Raw genomic sequence first — 21,117 nt, 5'->3', positions numbered from 1 at the left:
CGAACATCATCATTCCTGGACAAAAGTCCAAGAATGATGATGTTCGTCCATGTAAGATGACGTTTAGCCTCTTTCTGAGTTCCGTTTTTTTGGAGGGAAAAATCCGAACTCAACGTGCAAACTCGAACCTATCCGAGCCTGCACATCCCTAATTGAAACACACCTAACCTGACCACCCCTTGATCAGTTAGGCTTTCTCATTTCCCGGACACTTTGGACAGCCAGAGAGAAGATGACCTGGTTCACCACAGTACAAACAAAGTTTATTTTTAAACCTGCTATTCCTTTCTGCGGCGGGAAGGCGAGACTTTCCAATCTGCATGGGTTCCTCTGGGGAGCCCAGTAAGTGCCGTGAAACATGGAGCAAGCTTAAAGGTAAAGCGGCGAGACTGTCCCTTTTCACATGCTCTCTCTCTGTGGCGCAGATCTACTCGGATACACAAGGAGATTAAGTCGTCCAAGGAAGTCGGCAATTGCCTTGTTGCAAGGACATCTTTAATTTGATCCGACAGCCCCTGCATAAATGCGGCAACCAGGGCTTCATTATTCCACCCCAACTCAGAAGCAAGGGGTCGGAACTGCACGGCATACTGTCCTGCAGATTGGTTTCCCTGTTTCAGCTGCAAAGTAGCCGACCCTGCGGAGGATACTTGCCCAGGCTCATCAAAGACCTTCCGAAAAGGCTCTCAGAAACTCGGCACTGTTGTTGACAAGCAGATCATTCCTTTCCCACAATGGAGAGGCCAAAGCCAATGCTTGACCTGACCTGACAATAGTGATATCATATAAGCCACTTTTGTCCTGTTTGAAGGGAAACTTGCTGCCTGGACTTCAAACTGGATTGAGCACTGGTTCAGGAATCCACAACAGTCTGTCGGATCCCCATCATACTTGTTGGATTTGGAATCCATATTGTTGCGGAAGCCCCTGTGGCTGGTGCCGTAGTAGATGGACCTGGTTGTGCCGGAGGTGCTTGATCGACACTGACTTGCATCAGTGTCTGCAAACATTGCATAATCTGAGCCTGGTCTTGTTCTTGCTTCTCGACTGTAGCAAGTAAGTTCTCGAGCTTGTCTCGTGGTGACGGATTACCAGTAGCGTCCATGTTTTTGGGGCCAGAGTATTCTGTCACAACTCTCGGATGGATTTTGCATGTGACCCGTATTTAGGGAGTTGGCTAGACCTATGCCTGAGGTGCGGAGTCTAATGTACTGGTGGTATCCACCAGGGGCCCTCGCAAGAAGGTATGGACTTGGCTGCATCTGACACATAGGTCACGGCCCTCAGGATAGGTTCCCTTATACAGGTGCTGGTAAACTCTGGATGCAGTGGAGGAGACGTAGCTTAGTCGACAGGCCGGGTCAGAACCAAACGGACTAGATGGTACCAGGGAGCAGGTGTAAACAGGTCACAGGGAATAGCCAAAGTCAAAACCAGATATCAGATGCAGTACCAGGGGTCAGGCGAAATCAGGGTCACAAACAAAGCCAAGGACAGAAACAGGTAATGGAATATCACAGGAACGCTGGAGTATGGTAAGTGAACCTATTCTCTGGCATCTGTGTGCTGCCAGAGACTCCCTCTTATAGGGAGGACTTGAAATCCCACACCAAACACGATTAGCGTTTGGCTTGCCTGTCCATTTAAATCTAGAACAGGACGTCGTACGCGCTCCTAGGAGAGCCACGGCCACCTGTTACAGCCGCTGGAGGGAGCCGGAAGTATCAGCAGTGCCCACTGCCTGACAGACCAGTGTCACCAGACCCGGTAAGTGCACCCCGGAGTCTGGTGTACTGTGACACTAATCACCCGAAATAGATGACCCCGCCCCTTATAGGAAATACTACCTGTCTGTGGTTATATAAGTTCGATGCTTGGCCCTGATAGTTACACCTTCAAAAAGACAGGACATTGAAACGCGTTGGTGGAAGGGCTTGAGCATATGGTGACTAGCAGGGCTGTTTGTATGTAGTGGCTGTGTTACCCTATAGGGGGTTGTGTGTCTGTTTATAGAGGCTGTGTTACCATATAGGGAGGCTGTGTGTCTGCATATAAGGGTTGTGTTACCTTATAGAGTGGCTGTGTGTATGTATATAGGAGCTGTGTTACCCTATAGGGGGCTATGTTTATGTATATAGGAGCTGTTTTTTTTAATCCTATAGGGGACTGTCTGTATATAGGAGCTTTGTTACTCTATAGGGGCTGTGGTGTTATGTAAACCTGTGTGTTGGTATATAGGGAGTTGTGGTGTTATATAGAGCTGTGTGTTGGTATACAGGGGGCTGCGGTGTTATATCATACTTGCCTACTTTTAAAAAAAACATTACAGGGAGATTTGAAAGCAACATCTTTGAGTGCGCGGTAAAGTGGACGTGTACTGCTGCATCTGACAGGCATGTCATTGAATTGATTTACATCCAAATGAAACTCTCTGCTGTGTCCTTAGTTCTGAATTGCTATATATCTCTATTTCCCTTGTACATCTGCAGCATTATCTTTCTCATAGTGGTGCAATAGTGTGAATATTTCTATTGCCTAATATTGTGTAGTTTATGTGTATAAGCTCCTAAAAAGTGCTGGTGTAGAGTGTTTGTGAATGTGATAGGACATCACATACTGACCATACCAAATACTCAGGACATCACATTCTGACCATACACTCAGGATATCACATACTGACCAGACCACACACACAGGACATCACATACTGACCAGACCATACACTCAGGACATCACATACTGACCATTCACTCAGGATATCACATACTCACTAGACCATACACTCAGGACATCACATACTGACCATACACTCAGGACATCACATGCTGACCAGACCGAACACTCAGGAGATCACATAATCACCAGACCAAATACTCAGAACATCACATACTGACCATACACTCAGGACATCACATTCTGACCATACACTCAGGACATCACATTCTGACCATACCACACACACATGACATCTCGTAAAGACCATACACTCAGGACATCACATTCTGACCATACACTCAGGATATCACATACTCACTAGACCATACACTCAGGACATCACATACTGACCATACACTCAGGACATCACATGCTGACCAGACCATACACTCAGGACATCACATATTGAACATACCAAATACTCAGGACATCACATACTGACCATTCACTCAGGATATCACATACTGACCAGACCATACACTCAGGATATGACATACTGACCAGACCACAAACACAGGACATCCCATACTGATCAGAGCATACACTCAGGACATCACATACTGACCAGACCATACACTCAGGGCATTACATACTGACCATACACTCAGGACATCACACGCTGACCAGACCACACACACTCAGGACATCACGTACTGACCAGACCATAGACTCAGGACATCACACACTGACCATACCAAACACACAGGATATCACATGCTGACCATATCGAACACTCAGGACAGCACATACTGACAATACCAAACACTCAGGACATTACACGCTGACCAGACCGAACACTCAGGAGATCACATAATCACCAGACCAAATACTCAGAACATCACATACTGACCATACACTCAGGACATCACATTCTGACCATACACTCAGGACATCACATTCTGACCATACACTCAGGACATCACATTCTGACCATACACTCAGGACATCACATTCTGACCATACACTCAGGACATCACATTCTGACCATACCACACACACATGACATCTCGTACAGACCATACACTCAGGACATCACATTCTGACCAGACCACACACTCAGGACATCACATACTGACCAGACCATACCCTCAGGACATCACACGCTGACCAGACCACACACACTCAGGCATCACACACTGGCCATACCAAACACACAGGACATCACATGCTGACCATACCAAACATTCAGGACATCATATACTGACCATACACTCAGGACATCACATACTACTGACCATACCAAACACTCAGGACATCACATACTGATAAGACCATACACTCAGGACATCACATACTGACAATACCAAACACTCAGGACATCACTCACTGACCAGACCAAACACTCAGGACATCACCCTCTGGCCTCTAGCCAAAAGGCCGCATTATGTCACATCATATCATCATAATGTATTTCAGACATGTTCTTAAGCTGGGTACACATTGGAGCGATTCTTCACCGTCCCCCTCCTCCACAGACCCAGACCACACCCCTATTTAAAGTCTGTTTCCAGAAATAACCCAGGCTGCTTTTCCATCCCAATCCGAACCTGCTTGCCATGCATGTTCTGGGTCACTGTCAGAACATGACAGTCCCAGTCTATTTATTAACTAGGACAACCCTCTCTCTGGCGCTTTGGAGGTCTATCTCTAGTTAACTTCTCTTTCATCTATTTGCACATATTATTGCCACACGTCTCTGGTCACTGGGTACACCCATTTTGGCAGATGGTAACACCACTTCAACAGGCCCCTGCTATTACAAACCGCTGGTGGGCCCTTCATGCCCCGACACTGGAAGTATAGATAAACTCGCGTGAGTTCAGGCTTTCAAAGTGAATTCTATTTTTAACTTCTTTAAAAACCTCTTTGTTGCCGGCCTCGTAGGCCAGGTGCAAGTCTCTGATGATGATTTCCACATACGATTTAAATGTAAATTGACATTGCAAATGTGTTTTCTGCAGGATACAGTATTGAGAACTCTGGAATATAGAGCCTCAGGGGATCAACTGATTCTTCATCCCAGTGGACCAGGTAATCATCATCATATATATATATATATATATATATATATATATATATATATATAATATACACCCAATACCATACTAAAAACTTTTTAGAGATACACCTTTTTGTTGCACTTTAATCTATATAGGGAATTATGCCATAATCAATGGTATCAGAGCTCCATTTTACCAGGCACATGGGCTGATTTGCACTGTTCCAAATTATGGGTATTTTTTTTTACTTCCTATATTGTGACACCAAGGGGTAAATTTACTAAGAATCATGTTTGGGCGAGATTGCATTCTTGTGCGACTTTAGCCTGTTTTCCCAACTCACAAATTTACTAAGGGCAAACACGTACGAACTTGCAGGAAACGAACATTGTCCAAACTCGCAAGTACTTTCCATAGGAAATAATGCAACACACAGATTTACCAAGAAGCGAGTTTTGAAACTCGCACGGGAAATTACCAAACTTGCACCAAAATAGACTTTTCAAGTAGGCTGTCTCCTGAGGTGAGTGTTTGCATGTGTATGTGTTCACAGTTGTATCAATTTGCAATTAGTGGGAACACAATGATGATGCCTATTAAAGGGGCTAAATCAGCTGCATTGATTTGTGTCAAGCAAAAATGGCAGAATATACTACCAGTGCTAGTCACTGCATGTGGCTGGGGTTTCAGAGGCTCTACCACCATGCTGGAAGGACCCAGGAGCAAGAAACTGAGGAGGCTCGTGAGGTAATGCAGGTACCACAAAGGTTGCGCAGGCTACGTTTTTTTAGGAGGCATTTGAACCTGAACGCATTGGCTGATGGCGAGGTCTTACAGATGTTCTGGCTGAACCATAACAGCATATTCCATCTGTATGGAAACTGGACCTGGATCTGTAGTCAAACTAGACCTGTGTCACGGTGTGATTATTTTGTTGATCTGGCTCGGGACCCCTGGGTCTGGTCGACCTGCTTGTGAAACCAGATGGTTTAATCCAGCTCTGACTCATAAGCAAACAGGAGGCTAGACACTATTGCAAGTTTAGGAACCACAGACTAGTGATGTGCAAGGATGTTAAACTGGAACCCGGGTGATTACCCAGGGAACTGGGCACTCCCTTGCCTAGTGACTATGAAGGCCTACTACACCAGGAACATGCTCCAACCACAAGGGTGAACCTGGAATTCAGAATAGCATAGTACTGGTAGATAGTAACTCAGAACTCTGAGTTTTATGTATCCAGGACAGGGCCGCCAAGAGCCAAGGCGGCCCCCGGTAATAGGGGGCGTGGCCTAATCTCGGGCGGCGTGGCCACGCCCCATTGCCGGAAAAAAGAAACAAAAAAGATTTGCAGCGATGCGAAGCTGAGCGCCGGGGAGGGGGGCGCTCTGAGCCCCATCAGCCCGGCGCAAAGCCAGGGGAGGCGCGATCAGTGTGATAGCTCCCCCACACAGGCATAGGAGACTGCTGTGGCTGCTGCTCAGCTGTCACGAGCAGTCTCCAACTGCAGCTCAGCACACGCTGTGTGCTGGGCTGCTGTGAGGGAGGGGGGGGCGACGTCGGACCCGGTCCCCCGCCGGGCCCCTCAGGAAGCCCGGGCCCCGGTAATCTGTACCCGCTGCCCCCCCCTCTCGGCGCCCCTGATCCAGGATACAGCTTGAGAAAGCTGTAACCCTGGCACAGCTCTGATGCAAGACCTGGAAGTGGAACCAGTGCAGAACTCAGAACCTGAATGTCAGGAAAAGTAATACAGTCTCTGAACACCTCAGTGCACAGACTGTATACCTCACACTGAACCACAGCCCTGGAACCAGCACCCTTTACTAAACCAGCCCAAGACAACAGCACGCAGTGCAGGGAAACCAATACCACTAGTAGGCTAGTATACTATATACCTGGATAACTATCGAGCACAGAGTAGAACAACAAGCAATGTCCCAGCGGTATGGTGGTATAGACTGAGGAAGTATACAGTTCAAAGGTAAACAGCAGAGTATACTTGCAGTCTGGAGTCCGATAGTAAGGCTGATGCACGCAGTATGTCGACTGCAGGCCTGGCAGATAAAGGAGCATGGCGGTGGATGTTTCCAAGATAGTGAGTAGCGTGGATGCTGTAGTGCTGGCAGAACTGCAGACACAGCGGCAGGTGAGTAATGGATCTGTGCACAGCGTGGAAGCTACAGCGCTGACAGAATAGGAATTTAGCGGTAGATGGATCTTGGCAGATTAGTGTGAGTGCTGTGACGCTGACAGGTGAGCGATATTCAGCGAAGGATGTTAACTTGCTGGAATCGATGAGGCAATGAGGAAGTCACAGAGGACACAATACAGGATACAGAGAACTCCTGGAGCCTCGAACTATCCTGGTATGAACTCATTGTTCAGGCAATGGGCTGCGCTGCACACAGGAACTGGCTTAAGTAGGGAGTGGTCTCTAGCCATTGGACTAGCAGAACAGGTGAGTGAACAGGTGCAGCATTTGGACTGGAACAAAACTAGCTTGTGGTTGATATTCACTTTGTGAGTCTTTAACTGTCAGTATTGAAAGCTCTTTCTGAGTGAAAATATAATTGAGAGACATTAAAACCTTCAAAGAATGTTTTTTATCTGACTCTGAATCATAGTCAGACTCGGAATCCAAATCTCATGTCAATATCAGACCTTTTCTTTGAGGAGCAGTGTCAGTAGGAGATATTGGGCCAAATGTAATAGGGTGTCAATTTTAGTAACAGTACAAACTCGCACTTTCTCGCACTTTTAAAAAGTGCGAGTTTGTACTGAAACTCGCAAATTCAATAGCCTGCAATTTTTCAGCTCGAGGCTACTGCATTTGCTAGTTTAGGCGAGTTTAGGACTATGCGAGTAGCATTAAAAGGTGCGAGTTTTAGAGAAGCCATCACAGATCAGTGAGATCCGTGATGGCTTCTGTGTGTGTTTTAAAAACAAAAGTGCACCCCCTCCCCAAAAGCATAACCAGCCCCGGGCTTTATAAAGCCTGTTCTGGTTCTAAAAATACAGGGGCCAAAATGCGTAGGGGGCCCCTGTATATTGAGAACCAGCACAGGGCTTTGTTGAGCTGGTCCTGGTTCTGGAAAATCAGGGGACAAAACGAGTAGGGGTCCCCTGAAAATTCCAGAACCAGCACCGAACTCTTTCTAGCGGGGGGATAATGCCACAGCCAGGGAAAACCTTTCACCAGTTTCCCCGGCCAAAGCATTATTCCTGACCGCTAGTCAGTCCAGGCCGGGGATCCCTGGGGAGTTGGGTACCCCCCAATAAAGGGGTACCCCTCTCCAGGGCACCCCAGGCCTAGACTGATAGCCCGGGGCTATCCCCGGCACCCTATGGCCGTGGGTGCCGGGTTGATAGTGTTAGTGTAAAGTGTAAAAATTAAGTTTCCATATTGTCTTTAGTGGTAGAACCACAAGTACCAGCAAGCCTCCCCTGCATGCTGGTATTTGGAGAACCACAAATACCAGCATGCGGGGCATTACGGGCCCGCTGGCACTTGTAGTTCCACAACTAAAGAAATACGTAAATAAACAAACATACACAGTGAAAGTAAAATTTTAATTAAACATACATGCACACTCACACTCACATTCACATATACTCACCTACTATCCGAAGTAATCCATAGGGGTACCTGGGAAAAAAAAATCCATACTCACCTCTCCTATGCGTCGATCATGTCCACTTGTCCGAGTAGGCAATCCAGGGGTTAAAATAAAAAAACGCAAAAAAAGGATCCATGCGGACTGAGCAAAGGTATGTGTGTACACATGCCTTTGCTCCGCGTAAATGACCGGGGCACACGCGTGTCCCGTCATTGAAGAGGCCGCCAGCCAATCAGGGAGCATCTCCGTCGGAGCAGCTCCCTGATTAGCTGAATGCGGCCAGCCTGTGTCTCCCATAGACTTCTATGGTGTGAAATCCCCATTGAAGTCTATGATGGGAACCGCTACATCGTAGCCGCAAGATTAATAGAGGTTAATCTTGTGGTTACATCAATGATACAATGTCGCGACACAATGAATGATACAATGATACAATGAAGCAGGTCTATTATTTGGGGACTTTTGGTCATCTTTTTTTTTGAGAGTCTGAAACAGACACTCTATTACATTGGGCGAGTTGATTGTTTTCAATGTGAAAACATCTGGATGCGAGTTTGAGAATGGGGAGTTTTAGTAACTCTGAAAAATGCGAGTTTTAGTGAACAGACACCCTATTACATTGGAGAGTTGTGAAAAATTGCGAGTTTAGCACCAAACTCGCAATTTACCAAAACAGACTACCTATTACAATTGGCCCATTGTATCCAAAAGACCAGGATATCCCACCGGACTCTCATTGAAGTGTAGACAATTCTTGATTCCAGAGGCTGCGACCTTGACATTGATTTTGGAATAGCCTTGAAAGTTCCTGATTTAGTGGTCCAATAAATCTTGATCTGAATGTTCAGAGGATTTGGCATCTGATGAACATTTGGGAGGCATATCGAGAGATTTGGATAGTCGCGATTGGTCAGATTTCAAAACAAACTTTCGCTGTACGGCTTCACAAAAGGATGATGTAAGGATTCCCACATGATGGTGGGATCACTACAAGGACTAGTGGAGTGATGCTGCAGAGAGATGGTACAAACAGCGACAGGTCACTATGGTCAGAGAAGTGTCTCTGGACTATATAACAGCTGAGTCACCAGACAAATAGAGACAGGACTGTGGTATGCAGGATACAAGACAGGCAAGACTTGAATATGGACAAGGCTGACAAGACTAGACTGACGAGGACAAAATAGGCAAGACTGGACTAACAAGGACAAGGCAGGCAAAACTGGACTAGAGGGCTGAGGTGCAACTTGAGACAGGACTTGAAGGCAGTGGTATGACTTAAGACAGGACGGTGCAGCGTTGAGGGCTGAGGTGCCACTTGAGACAGGATGGTGCATCCTTGAGGGCTGAGGTACAACTTGAGACAGGACTTGAAGACATAGATGTGAATTGAGACAGGATGGTGCAGCCTTCAGAGCTGAGGTGCGACTTGAGACAGGACAGTGCAGCCTTGAGGGCTGAGGTGGGACTTGAGCTGGACGATGCGGCCCGTGGCGTGACTGGAACCAGGAGATGCAGCCTCGTGGCCAAGGTGCGTCTGTTACTGGATGATGCGAGCTTGAGGCCCGTGGTGTGACTGGAACCGGGTGATGTGGCCTAGCGGCTGAGGTGCATCCAGAACAATACAGCAAACAGGTGAAATTGACACAGAAGGAATATAGGGCCTCATTCAGACCCGGTTGCAAGTGCTGAGCGCTCGCAACCGGGTCGATGTTTGCCCACTGGGAATGCGCACGTTGGAGCCGGCTCCGACGTGCGCATGCGCGACACCTGGCTAGCGGCGGCCGCTCCATCGCTCCGGGTCTCGTACCAAAGGGGGCGAGCTGTCGATGTTGATTGACAGCTTGCCCCATTTGGAAGGCGGGCTGGGGGGGTGGCTGGCCAAACGGAGGCATTCCCGACGGAACGCTTGCTGTTTGGGGGTGGCCCCACTGACATCAGCAATAATGTCAGTGGAGAGCTTCCTGCTTGATCAGAGCAGGAAGCTCCCTGGGACTTGCGAGTGCCGAGACCCAACCTTAGGGTCTCGTCGCAAGCCCCGATGGTCGCGATGTTCCTGACCATCTCGACCATCACCCTGGTCGGTCGCTAAGCTGTGGGTGGTAACCCACAGCTTAACTAGCGACCAGGAGGCCGCACTTCAAGATGCAAGCGGCAGTCCTCAATCAGAGCGACCGCTTGCATCTAACGACCGGATCTGATTGAGACCTATAGACTGGAAGCAGCAAGGATGAGAACACTGTAGACAGACTCCGGTGGACAGAAACAGACACAGCTAGGCAGGACTGAGGTAAGACATGACTCCGGTGGACACAAAAAGACACAGCTTAGCAGGACTGAAGTATGAAACTGCCACAGGCAGTGGCAAGATAAGATGCACGGGTGCTGCAGAACAAATAGACAGACATATACTGGACACTGGGGAAATTACTCCATAAACTGGAACTGTGGTACAAGGCGCGACCAGCAAACCGATGTGCTCACAACCGGGTTGATAGAGAGCTCTCTACAAAAGGGGTGGCTGTCGATGTTGATCGACAGCTCGCCCCATTTTGAAGGTGGGCCGGGGGGTGGTTTCCAAAATGGAGGCGTTCCTTAAGGAACGCCTACCGTTTTGTGGGTGGCCGCACTGACATCATCAGTGATGTCAGTGGGGAGTTTCCTGCTCTTTCAGAGCAGGAAGCTCCCTGAGGCTTGCGGCTGCCGAGACCCAACCTTAGTGAACACCATCGCGACCATCGACTTGGTCAGTTGTTAAGCTGTGGGTGGTAACCCACAGCTTACCTAATAACCATGAGGCCGCACTTCAAAAATGAAGCGGCTGCCCTCATTCAGAACGAGTGCTCGCTTCTTGCGAGCACCTCTGAATGAGGGCCTCAGTCTTCTGAGAACAGACAAACATACTCTCAGGACGACAGACAGTATAACCGGCACGGAATGCAGGGCTGGCTGTAACTTATGAGATGCAGGGTCCAATCAGAGCCATTCCCTGCAGAAACTAGCCTTTCCTGTGCACAGGCTAGTGTGCACCTGAGCTGCACACAGACAGATGATGATTAGTGAGCACCTGAGACAAAACACACAGACAGACAGGAATAACAGGCTATGAGCTAAATACAGACAAGACAGGATTTCCAGCTAACTGCAACAGCCGGAACAAGGACAAGACATGATGCAGTGTCCCACTCAACTATAGCTGGGACCTGCCACCAAAATGATCCGCTACCCGCAGATCCTAACAGTACCCCCCGCTTAAGGGTGGACTCCTGACACCCTAATGTCAGTAAGGGGAGCAAGAATCTTGATGTAAAAAGAGATTGATCAATGTCTTTTACGATGTCTCTTTTTGTTCCCCACCTGTTTAGGCTTAACAATGGGGAGCATAAAGATGTTACCATCGTCCACAGGAAGTTCCTCCAAGAATCTTTCATCTGCTACTGAGTCGTAGTCAGAACCAGTGTCGTCCTCCAAAGGCAGAACTATCTACTTACTATTGAGAATGGAATGCTTCGTAGATTGCGGAGCTGACGATTTTCTCTTCTCCGAATTCACAAAGTATTCACTGTCCAGAGAAATCAACAAGCATCAAGAGTGGAGATATATAGGCAGAGTCTCCTGTGGAGATGAGGAGAAAGTACACTCTTGAGGAGGTCTGATTTAAAAGATCTTGACTTGAATAGTCCTTTTGTGGCACAAGTAGGACTTTCAGAAGGCTTAGCTATCACTATGTCTGGACCCCCAAACTTCCTAAGGACAGCACAGACAAATTAATCTAGATCGTAGAGAATAGCATGATTAGATCTATTTGAGCTGCACACAGACAGATGATGATTAGTGACCACCTGAGACAAAACACACAGACAGACAGGAATTACAGGCTATAAGCTAAGCAAAGACAAGACAGGATTTCCAGCTACCTGCAACAGCCGGAACAAGTACAGGACATTATGCAGTGTCCCAGTCGCAACTATGGCTGGGACCTGCCAAGAAAATGATTCTCTACCCGCGGATCCTAACAGATGAAAGGTCACAAAGTACTGGATCTTCCTTTTCCAAGAGTGAATTAGCCCACTCTAATGCCTTACCCTGGAAGGCTAGGATGAGAAACTTCACATCACAAATTGAATTGGCAGGAAGTACTGACATCTTCTGAAAGAGAGGTAGACTCTGGCTAACCAAAGCATGGAAATGATCCAGATTCCCATCAAAATAATTTGAAATTGGAGTATCAGATGGATCAGATTATATAGAAGACTTGGATGACTGGGTGCCCCCATGGAGCCCTCCTAGGGTTAGAATAGCTGATGCTTCTACTAGAGTTGGAAACATATTTTAAGTTGTTGGGAGCAGAGGGACCTGGTCCGGATTGGAACCGGAGGTGCCAAAGGAAAGGACTGAAAAAACATCACTCAACTTGGAAACTGAACTGACAGTATGACCAGAATCCGACGAACGGAAGTTCACTATAGGATACTTGGAGCCCTTTCCTGGAGCAGAACACTTGAAGCCCCTGTCTTGAACTAAAAATAGATTAGAAGCCCCCTCCTGGGGCAGGAAACTAAAATCCCCCCCTGAGGCAGGATACTTGAAGTCCCTTCCTGGGGCAATAAGTTGGAGACCCTTCCTGGGGTTTGGACACTGGTGACCCCTCCTGGAGTTTGGACACTGGTGACATTCTGGATTTAGCAATTTGGAAGGCTTCAACTGAACAGATTCTGGACCGATCTTTTGTCTTACAGTTTCCAAAAAGTCTGAAAGTCTGTGAAGAACAGGGTCTTCAGACTCAATAAGGGTATTAACCCATTCTAAAGCTCTTCCCTTGAAATGCTGACATAAATACTTCACTATATTAGTTAATTAGAGTAATGGAGATGGAAGATACATTCTCAACATACATGAGGTTTTGATGTGCCAAGGCACAAATTTGGGCATAGTCTCTATCAAAATATACAGGTTGGAAGTCGAAGGGATGTTCAGGGAATTGCAGTGGCAATGAGTCCTTATGCACTTCAGGTCCTGAAGAAACAGGGTTAGCTGAGGCACCAAGAGTCTTAGGGACTTGATGGAGTGAAGCCCTTTTCTCTGTTCCAGATGAACAACAGTTTTTCTGATCTGCGATTGGGAAATAAGATGGCTCAGGTTGAATGTCAATTCCTGAATCCGCTGTTGTGGTATTCGAACTCTAAGCAGAGACTGACTTTGATGACAGCGTTTTGATAATTGGAACTGGAATTTGTCTCGTATAACCATTTATAGGTCTGTGAATATGACAGTCTCAGATAAAATGTCCTGAACTTCCACAGTAAAAACAGAATCCATTTTTTGTTGGAGACTGATGCTCATCTTTAGATGATCTGGTCGCCAGAAACTGAGGAATTTATCAGAACCTTGCACCGGATTGAGACCAGAGTTTCTTGAACCAGCTGGAACCAATCTATTGGCTTTACTCAGCAGAAGCCTATGGGCTTATTTTGGGATGCCCCCTTAGAGGGATCCAATCCGATCCCTCCTAACCCCCCAAGTGGCGCGTGTCCTTCTGCGCATGCACAGAAGGAAGCCAGAGGCACTTCGGGTCATAAACCTGGAAGTCCCTCTGTTGCAAAGTACATCTCTTACTGGGAGAACTGTCCATTTTAGATTTTCTATGCTTAGTACACTCGCTCTCTGTATCCTGACTCCAGGCAGTATTCCTGCAGTTCTGTTCTATATCAGCTCATCACTATTCCTGTGCAGTTCCAGTTTTCAATCTTGTCTCTGTTATTTACCGCTGCTACCAGTACTCTGCATTGTCACCAGTACCTAGAGCTGTATCCAGAACTCACCGCTGTTTCCAGCCTCCAGCGCTGTCACCAATACCCAGCGCTATCTCCGGTACTTACCGATGTTTCAGCTCCCATCGCTGTCACCAACACTCATTGTGGTCACCAGTACATCACGCTGTCTCCACTTTTCAGCTCACTCATTAGAACTCAGCGCTATTTAAGTGCTGCGTTCCGTCTGCTGTTATCCTGTAGGCACCAGTTCACCTGTGTTGGTCGCTCTGTGCTACCTGTATCCAGTTCAGTTTCTAGAAAATTCTCAGCAGATTAGCCTACCTACAGTATTCATCGTCGCCTGCTCTCTCTCATGGGGAGAAGCTTCAATAAACCTCCAAGCTTTGTACAGTTCACTTATACTCCAGCCAACCCTACGGTTCCTGAATCGAGCCTATCCAATTCTAGTGTACTGACACGAAGAAAGTACTGAGCGAGGAAGGGGTGTTGGAGAGAAGTGTTCTCAGGGCTGGCGCTACCTCTAGGCAGCTTTAGGCAGCAGCCGATGAGAGTCAGACAGACTCTCATTGGCTGCTGCGCCCATTGCCGGAGCCGGGCAGGAGCTCACTCATGAGCTCCATCTTCCGGCTCCCGCAGTGGGTGATGAGAGAGACGTCATGACATCTCTCCCATAATGCAGGAGCAGGGATTAAGATAAGTGTTTTTTTTTTCTGTGTGTGTGTCTATTCGTACCTGCTGGGGAGAGGACTACTACTAGGGGCACTACATGTATGGCACTGCATCGGAGGGACCACTGCAGGGGGCACTGCATATGGGAGATTACTACTGGGGGCACTATATAGGGTGAACTACTACTGGGGGCACTGCATTGGTGAGACCACTGCTGGGGTCACTGCATGGGGGGACTACTACTTGGGGGACTACTACTGGGGGCACTATGCAAGGGGCCCTGGATCGGGGGGCACTGCATAGGGGGGATTACTACTGGGGCACTATATATAAGGGGCACTGCATAGGGGGACCACTACTGGGGACACTATATAAAGGGCACTGCATTGGGGGGACCACTACTGGGGGCACTGCATAGGGAGAGTACTACGGAGGAACTATATAAGGGGCACTATATAGGGGAGCTATTACTGGGGGCACTGCATTGGTGGGACCACTGCTGGGGGCACTGCATATGGGGGATTACTAATGGGAGCACTATATAGGGGGAACTACTACTGGGGGCACTGCATTGGTGGGACCACTGCTGGGGCCACAGAATGGGGGGGACTACTACTAGGGAGACTACTACTGGAGGCACTATGTAAGGGGCACTACTGGGGGCACTGAATCGGGGGGACCACTACTGGGGGCACTGCATAGGGGGGGATTACTACTGGTGGCACTATATAAGGGGCACTGCATAGGTGGGAATTCTACTGGGGGCATTATATAAGGGGCACTGCATAGGAAGACCACTACTGGGGGCACTACAGGGGGCACTGCATAGGGAGGGATCACTACTGGGGCATTGCATAAGGGGGACCACTACTGGGGTCACAGCATAGACCACTACTGGGGCACTGCATGGGGTGCACCACTACTGGGAGCACTGTATAAGGGGTTCTACTGGGGGCACTGTATAAGGGGCACTACTGGGGACACTGCATAGAGGGGACCACTACTGGGGGCACTGTATAAGGGCTTGTGTAGCTATCCGAGGGTGGGGTGGATGCAAGGCTGAAGAAATGCCTAGGGTGCCAAGAAACCTTGCACCACCCCTGAGTGTTTTCCTATGCTGTCTTCTTCTCCTCTGCAATACACTCTGGGCACTAGGATGTCCTGAGGTGTCACTGTGGTAATGTGCATACCACTATGTAGAGTGCCACATTACTGCACAGACTAGCAGTATTTGGCTTCTCAGGTGAGACCACTAATAACATTAATAACTATTAGCATTATTGTGACCACCGCTGTGTATACAAGTCTCCTATACCATCTTGCACACCAGTCTGGTTTTACAACTGAGACTTGTTCTTACAGCCACCATCGGTTCCAGCCGATACCTCCAACCACCGGTCTCATCTGATGCTTCCAACAGTGGAATCATATCAATCTTGTTCTTCAATTCGGTACCAACCGATCAAGTTCATCAATTCATCAACATTCATATCAATTAAGTCTTTCAATTCTTCAACATCGGTCCCAACCAATCAAGTTCTTCAATTCATCAATATCGGTCTCAAACCAATCAAGCTCTCAATCCAGCATCATCGGTCTCAATCTGATTTTGCTCATTAATTCAGTATTATATATCCAGTTCCATTCCAACCTGCTGTTCAATAAAGACATTCTATTCCTGTCCTTTCCTTCAGGCCCATCATCCACTGCCGTATCTCTACCACCTCACATCAATACATGAGGAAGTCCTGGCTCAAGCCACCTAAGTTCCTTCAAGCCTCTCAAATCCCCTCTTTAGCCTTCCACTCCTGTTCCAAACCAAACCAACCCTCAGAAGTGATACATAAGATTAGCTTCCAGCAGATATTTCTGAACATTCTATGATCCCCTGAAAAGAGGTCAGGTAGGTGCAGTTTGGGCTCAGTGATCGGATTACCATTAATCTTGTCATTCTCCTGCACTGCCTTAGATCAGACTTTGATCTGAATGGCCAAAGCTTTGCCAGCAGACATGACCCACTATCCATGGTGCTGGGGTAATATGCCTTGGTAATATGGGTTTTTAAGTCCATGATAATGTGATGAATCTTACTTGGTAAATGTTTAAAATCCGGACTCAACTTCACCAGCCACATTTCCCATTTTACCAGTACTTAGGCTTCCAGATACACAGTAAGAATTTATCCAAGATTATCAACAGCTCTGAAAAGGTATTGAAGGACGCAGCCCAGACACAGATTTATAAATCAAAACATTATTCACATGGTATGCTAATAATTACTGATCACATTAAAGGTATTTACTACTTCACTAGTAAGTGGACCCAGTTCTCCTCAGCCTGCCCCTGTCCCCCTACCGCCTCCCACCACCACTCCATGTGTACACTTTGCACCCACTTAGTATACAATAAAGGTGAAATAATAGGTAAAATACAAAGTAAAACATTTGAGGCCAGGAAGCAAACAATTAGACAAAAACAATCTGAGGTGAAAAGCGCAGGAACAACACAACACAGTACAATTGCATCCTGGCCCTGGAGCAGAGAAGCAGAACTAAGGCTGAATTTTTGCTGCCTATTATCACATGGTGATCAAATGAGTGGACCCAGAAATGTGTGATCAGCATAATTTACACATTCGGCAGGAGCATTCTCTTGTCATTTGCCAAACCCTGATTTGTTTTTTCAGACTGCCAGATGGTCATTGCAGACATTGCATTTCCATTGATTTAGAGTCCAATGTCTGTGTGCTTTGCACCACTCCACCCAACGTTGTGCATCGCTATCTGAGGTTTGGTTGCAACTCCTTGTCCCTGGAAACCCAAGCCATGATGCTAAAGAGAAGTTGTTCTTGTTCTGATGCTGCTGTATGTGGCTGTATAGTACTTAATAGTTATAGACACTTCTGTACTTAGCAATATTATTATTTGAGCTTGTGTGGCCTTCTTTCAGTTGTCTAGGACAGCTCTAGCAGGGCAATATTTGGCAAACTGACTTCTAGGAGAGCTCACATCCTATGATAATGACACATTGACAGTTATGACTCTATTGCTAATATTTGATTTTGGAGATTGCATTAATGTATTCTTCACTTTATCACCTTGTCACAGAACTGGGACCTAGTCAATCTTACCCTGTCCGCCGGTGCTTTAGCAAGGTGAGCTATACTGTCCCAAAGTGCTGTCAGTCCATTTCCTGAGGTTCATGGATGCAGCCATGTAGTCTCTGATCAGGAGAGCACCTGTAACCAGTCACTGCCTGTCTCCTGCGTTCTCCTGAACACTTCATCCTATCTCTGACAAGAGAGCCCTATTTAAACCTGTACCTGACAAAAGCAATTTGTCAGTACAATGTGGTTCTTTTCTTCTCAGTGATCTCACTAGTGAGTAACTGCTATCTCTGTTCCACTATCTGAACCTGCACTGCTGGACATCTTCAAGCTGCTACCGCTGAGTTACTACATTAATTCTGCAGTCCTGCACTGTATGCTGCTGCCAAGCCTGCACCTACCAGCCTGTGTTCAAGTACCAGTTCCAGCCTGGCTCTACTACTGATACTCTCACTGGTCTCACTCTGATCCAAGCCTGCGGTCCCACTCTGGCTGGCTGCTGCTATCTCCGGTCCCACTCCAGTGCAAGCCATGCAGTTCCACTCCAGCTGGCTGCTGCTGTTTCTAGACCCATTCTGGTACAAGCCTGTGGTTCCACTCCGACTGGGTGTTGCTATCTCCAGTTCAGGCCTGCGGCTCCACTCCGGCTGGCTGTTGCTGTCTCCGGTCACACTACGGTACAAGCCGCGGTTCCACCCCAGCTGACTGTTGCTCTCTCTCCGTGTCCACTCAGGTTACTCTGCTGCTCTACCTCCGGTCCTATCTGGTTCAAGACTCCGGGTACACTCCAGTTACTCTGCTACTCTACCTCTGGTCACAATCCAGTTCAAGACTCCGGGTCCACTCCAGTTGCTCTGCAATAACCTCTGGTCACAGTCAGGTACAAGCGTCCGGCTACTCTACAAATACAGTACCTCTGGTCCCAACCTAGTACAAACCTCTGGTTCCACTCCAGCTACTCTGCTGTTACCTCCGGATCCAGTCCAGTTCAAGGCTTTGGTTGTACTGTGACTACTCTGCAGTTACCTCCGGTCCTAGTGCGGTACAAGCCTTCGGTTCCACTCTGGTCACTCTGCTGTTACCTCCAGTTCCAGTCTGGTTCAAGCCTATGGTTCCACTTTGGCTACTCTGCAGTTACCTCCGGTCCAAGTCTAGTACAAGACTTCGCTTCTACTCCGGCTACTCTGCTGTTACCTCCCGTTCCAGTCCGGTTCCACTCCGGTACCACTCCGGTTCCACTCAGGCTACTCTGTTGTTACCTCCGATTCAGGGGCATATCTATAATGGGTGCAGGGTGCAGGGCATGTGTTCCAGGGGGGGCCCACACAGCACAACCTGCATCCATACTTTTCAATATGTACCTCTCCGGTCCCATGTCGGCTGGAGAGGCACTACACAAAATGCCTGGAAAATGGCCACCGTGGCCATTTGTCCGTCGTTCTGCGCATGCGAATTAGGGAAATTGCTGGGAAAATGGCTGTTGCGCCATACTGCGTATGCGCAGTAGACTGAGGGCACAGACTAGTGTCTGTAGTCTACTGGGCCCCGGCAGGAAGTGAACCCAGGCCCCCTCCTCTCTTAATAGGCTCCTGCTCCAGTTCAAGCCTGTGGATCCATTCCAGCTGGCTGCTGCTCTGTCCAGTCTCAGTCTGGTTCAACCTCTGATTCTTACTTACTTACTAATCTTAAATGGTGCCCCAACCAATCAGCTCTGAACTATCATTTTTCAAACACATGAGCATGGTTGGAGCACCATTTAAGATTAGTAACAAGTAATCATTACTCTTGCCCTATGTGTTTTATTTGTTTGCCATGCTCTTCATTAACAATCTTTAGCTGGAATGGGTTATAACATGCGCAAATTATAATATGTTTTATTTGTTTGCTCGGCTCTCCATTAACAATCTTTAGCCGGAATCAGTATGAAATACTGGCGGCTGTTCAAATCCTGACAGGAGAAGCCCGACAATAGGAGATCCCGATGCGGCCGATAAGTACCCTAACTTTCCCCTGTCTCCCCATAACCCTTACCCTCCGTTAGGGGTGCCGAACCCTAATCCTAAATCCCCCCGGGGGGCCTAAACCTAAACCCCCCTTCCTGCACCCTAAACCTAACCCTCCCGGGGGGGGGGGTGCCTGACCCTAACCCTCCCCCCTAGGGGTGCCTAACCCTATCCCCCCCCCAAAACCTAACTAACCCCGCTACACTAAAAACATCCCGGACTTACCTCGTTGGGGCTGTCGCCCTTCGGCGTTCCGGCATCGGTATTTCAAAGGGTATCTTAAGTCCCCTGTCGGGCTTCTCCTGTTGGGATATAGACCGGAGGCCAGTGGCGGGCTGGGCCGGGGGCAGTGTGCCATCTGTCCCCCAGGCTGCTACTATGTCAGTCCTTGGGGGCCGCTATCTGCCTGCAGCCGAACGCTGATAAAATGGCTGGAGACAGGCAGAGGATGCTGCTGGGCCACCCGCTCCATTTGTGTTACTCACATAATGGAGCCAGAGCCGGATTAAGGAGGGGGCACAGTGGGTAGGTGATAAGTGCCCCCGTGCCCTCCCTTTCTCAGAAGCCTCCCCTCCCCAACCCTTGATCGCAGCTAAACTAAAGCTAAGCGCAGCGATCATTTGATTCTGAGGTAAACTGAAGAAATTAATGTTGGTGGCGGAGTCCTAGTAGGGGGCGGAGCTACACGGCACTGGAGCAACATGCTGGGAGAGAGCATGGAGGAGCTGCAGCCAGTAAAGTCTATTTAATGTAAGTGGGGGGGAGAACACTAATGTCTATATGTATATATATATATATATATGACAAGTGTGTGATTGTATGTATTTATGACTACGTGATGCCTGTATGTATGCATGTATGTGTATGTGACTATGTGATGCCTGTATGTGACTGTGATGCCTGTATGTATGTGTATGTGACTGTATGTATGTGACTATTTGATGACTGTATGTATGTGTGTATGTATGTATACAACTATGCATGTATATGTGACTATGTGATGACTGTATGTATGTGTGTATGTATGTATGTATACAACTATGCATGTATATGTGACTATGTGATGACTGTATGTATGTATGTATATATACAACTATGCATGTTTATTTGACTATGTGATGCCTGTATGTATGTAAGTGTATGTGACTATGTATGTGTGACTATGTGATGCCTGTATGTATGCATACATGTGTATGTGACTGTATGTATGTGTGACTATATGATGACTGTATG

At 47.7% G+C, this 21,117-nt stretch overlaps 1 protein-coding gene across 1 annotated transcript in view; it reads left to right on the top strand.

Moving 5' to 3' along the window:
• FAM178B (family with sequence similarity 178 member B) overlaps window positions 1–21,117 on the top strand; it is a 425,328-nt gene that overhangs the window by 6,821 nt on the left and 397,390 nt on the right. The window contains exon 4 of the mRNA XM_088443441.1: window positions 4,677–4,746. Coding sequence (XP_088299567.1) covers window positions 4,677–4,746 — 70 coding nt within the window. The remainder of the gene's footprint in view (window positions 1–4,676; window positions 4,747–21,117) is intronic.

This window comes from Taudactylus pleione, unplaced genomic scaffold, assembly GCF_031769625.1.
Source record: "Taudactylus pleione unplaced genomic scaffold, aTauple2 ptg000329l, whole genome shotgun sequence".
Lineage (NCBI taxonomy): Eukaryota > Metazoa > Chordata > Amphibia > Anura > Myobatrachidae > Taudactylus > Taudactylus pleione.
This window is presented reverse-complemented; position numbering and strand designations above follow the sequence as displayed.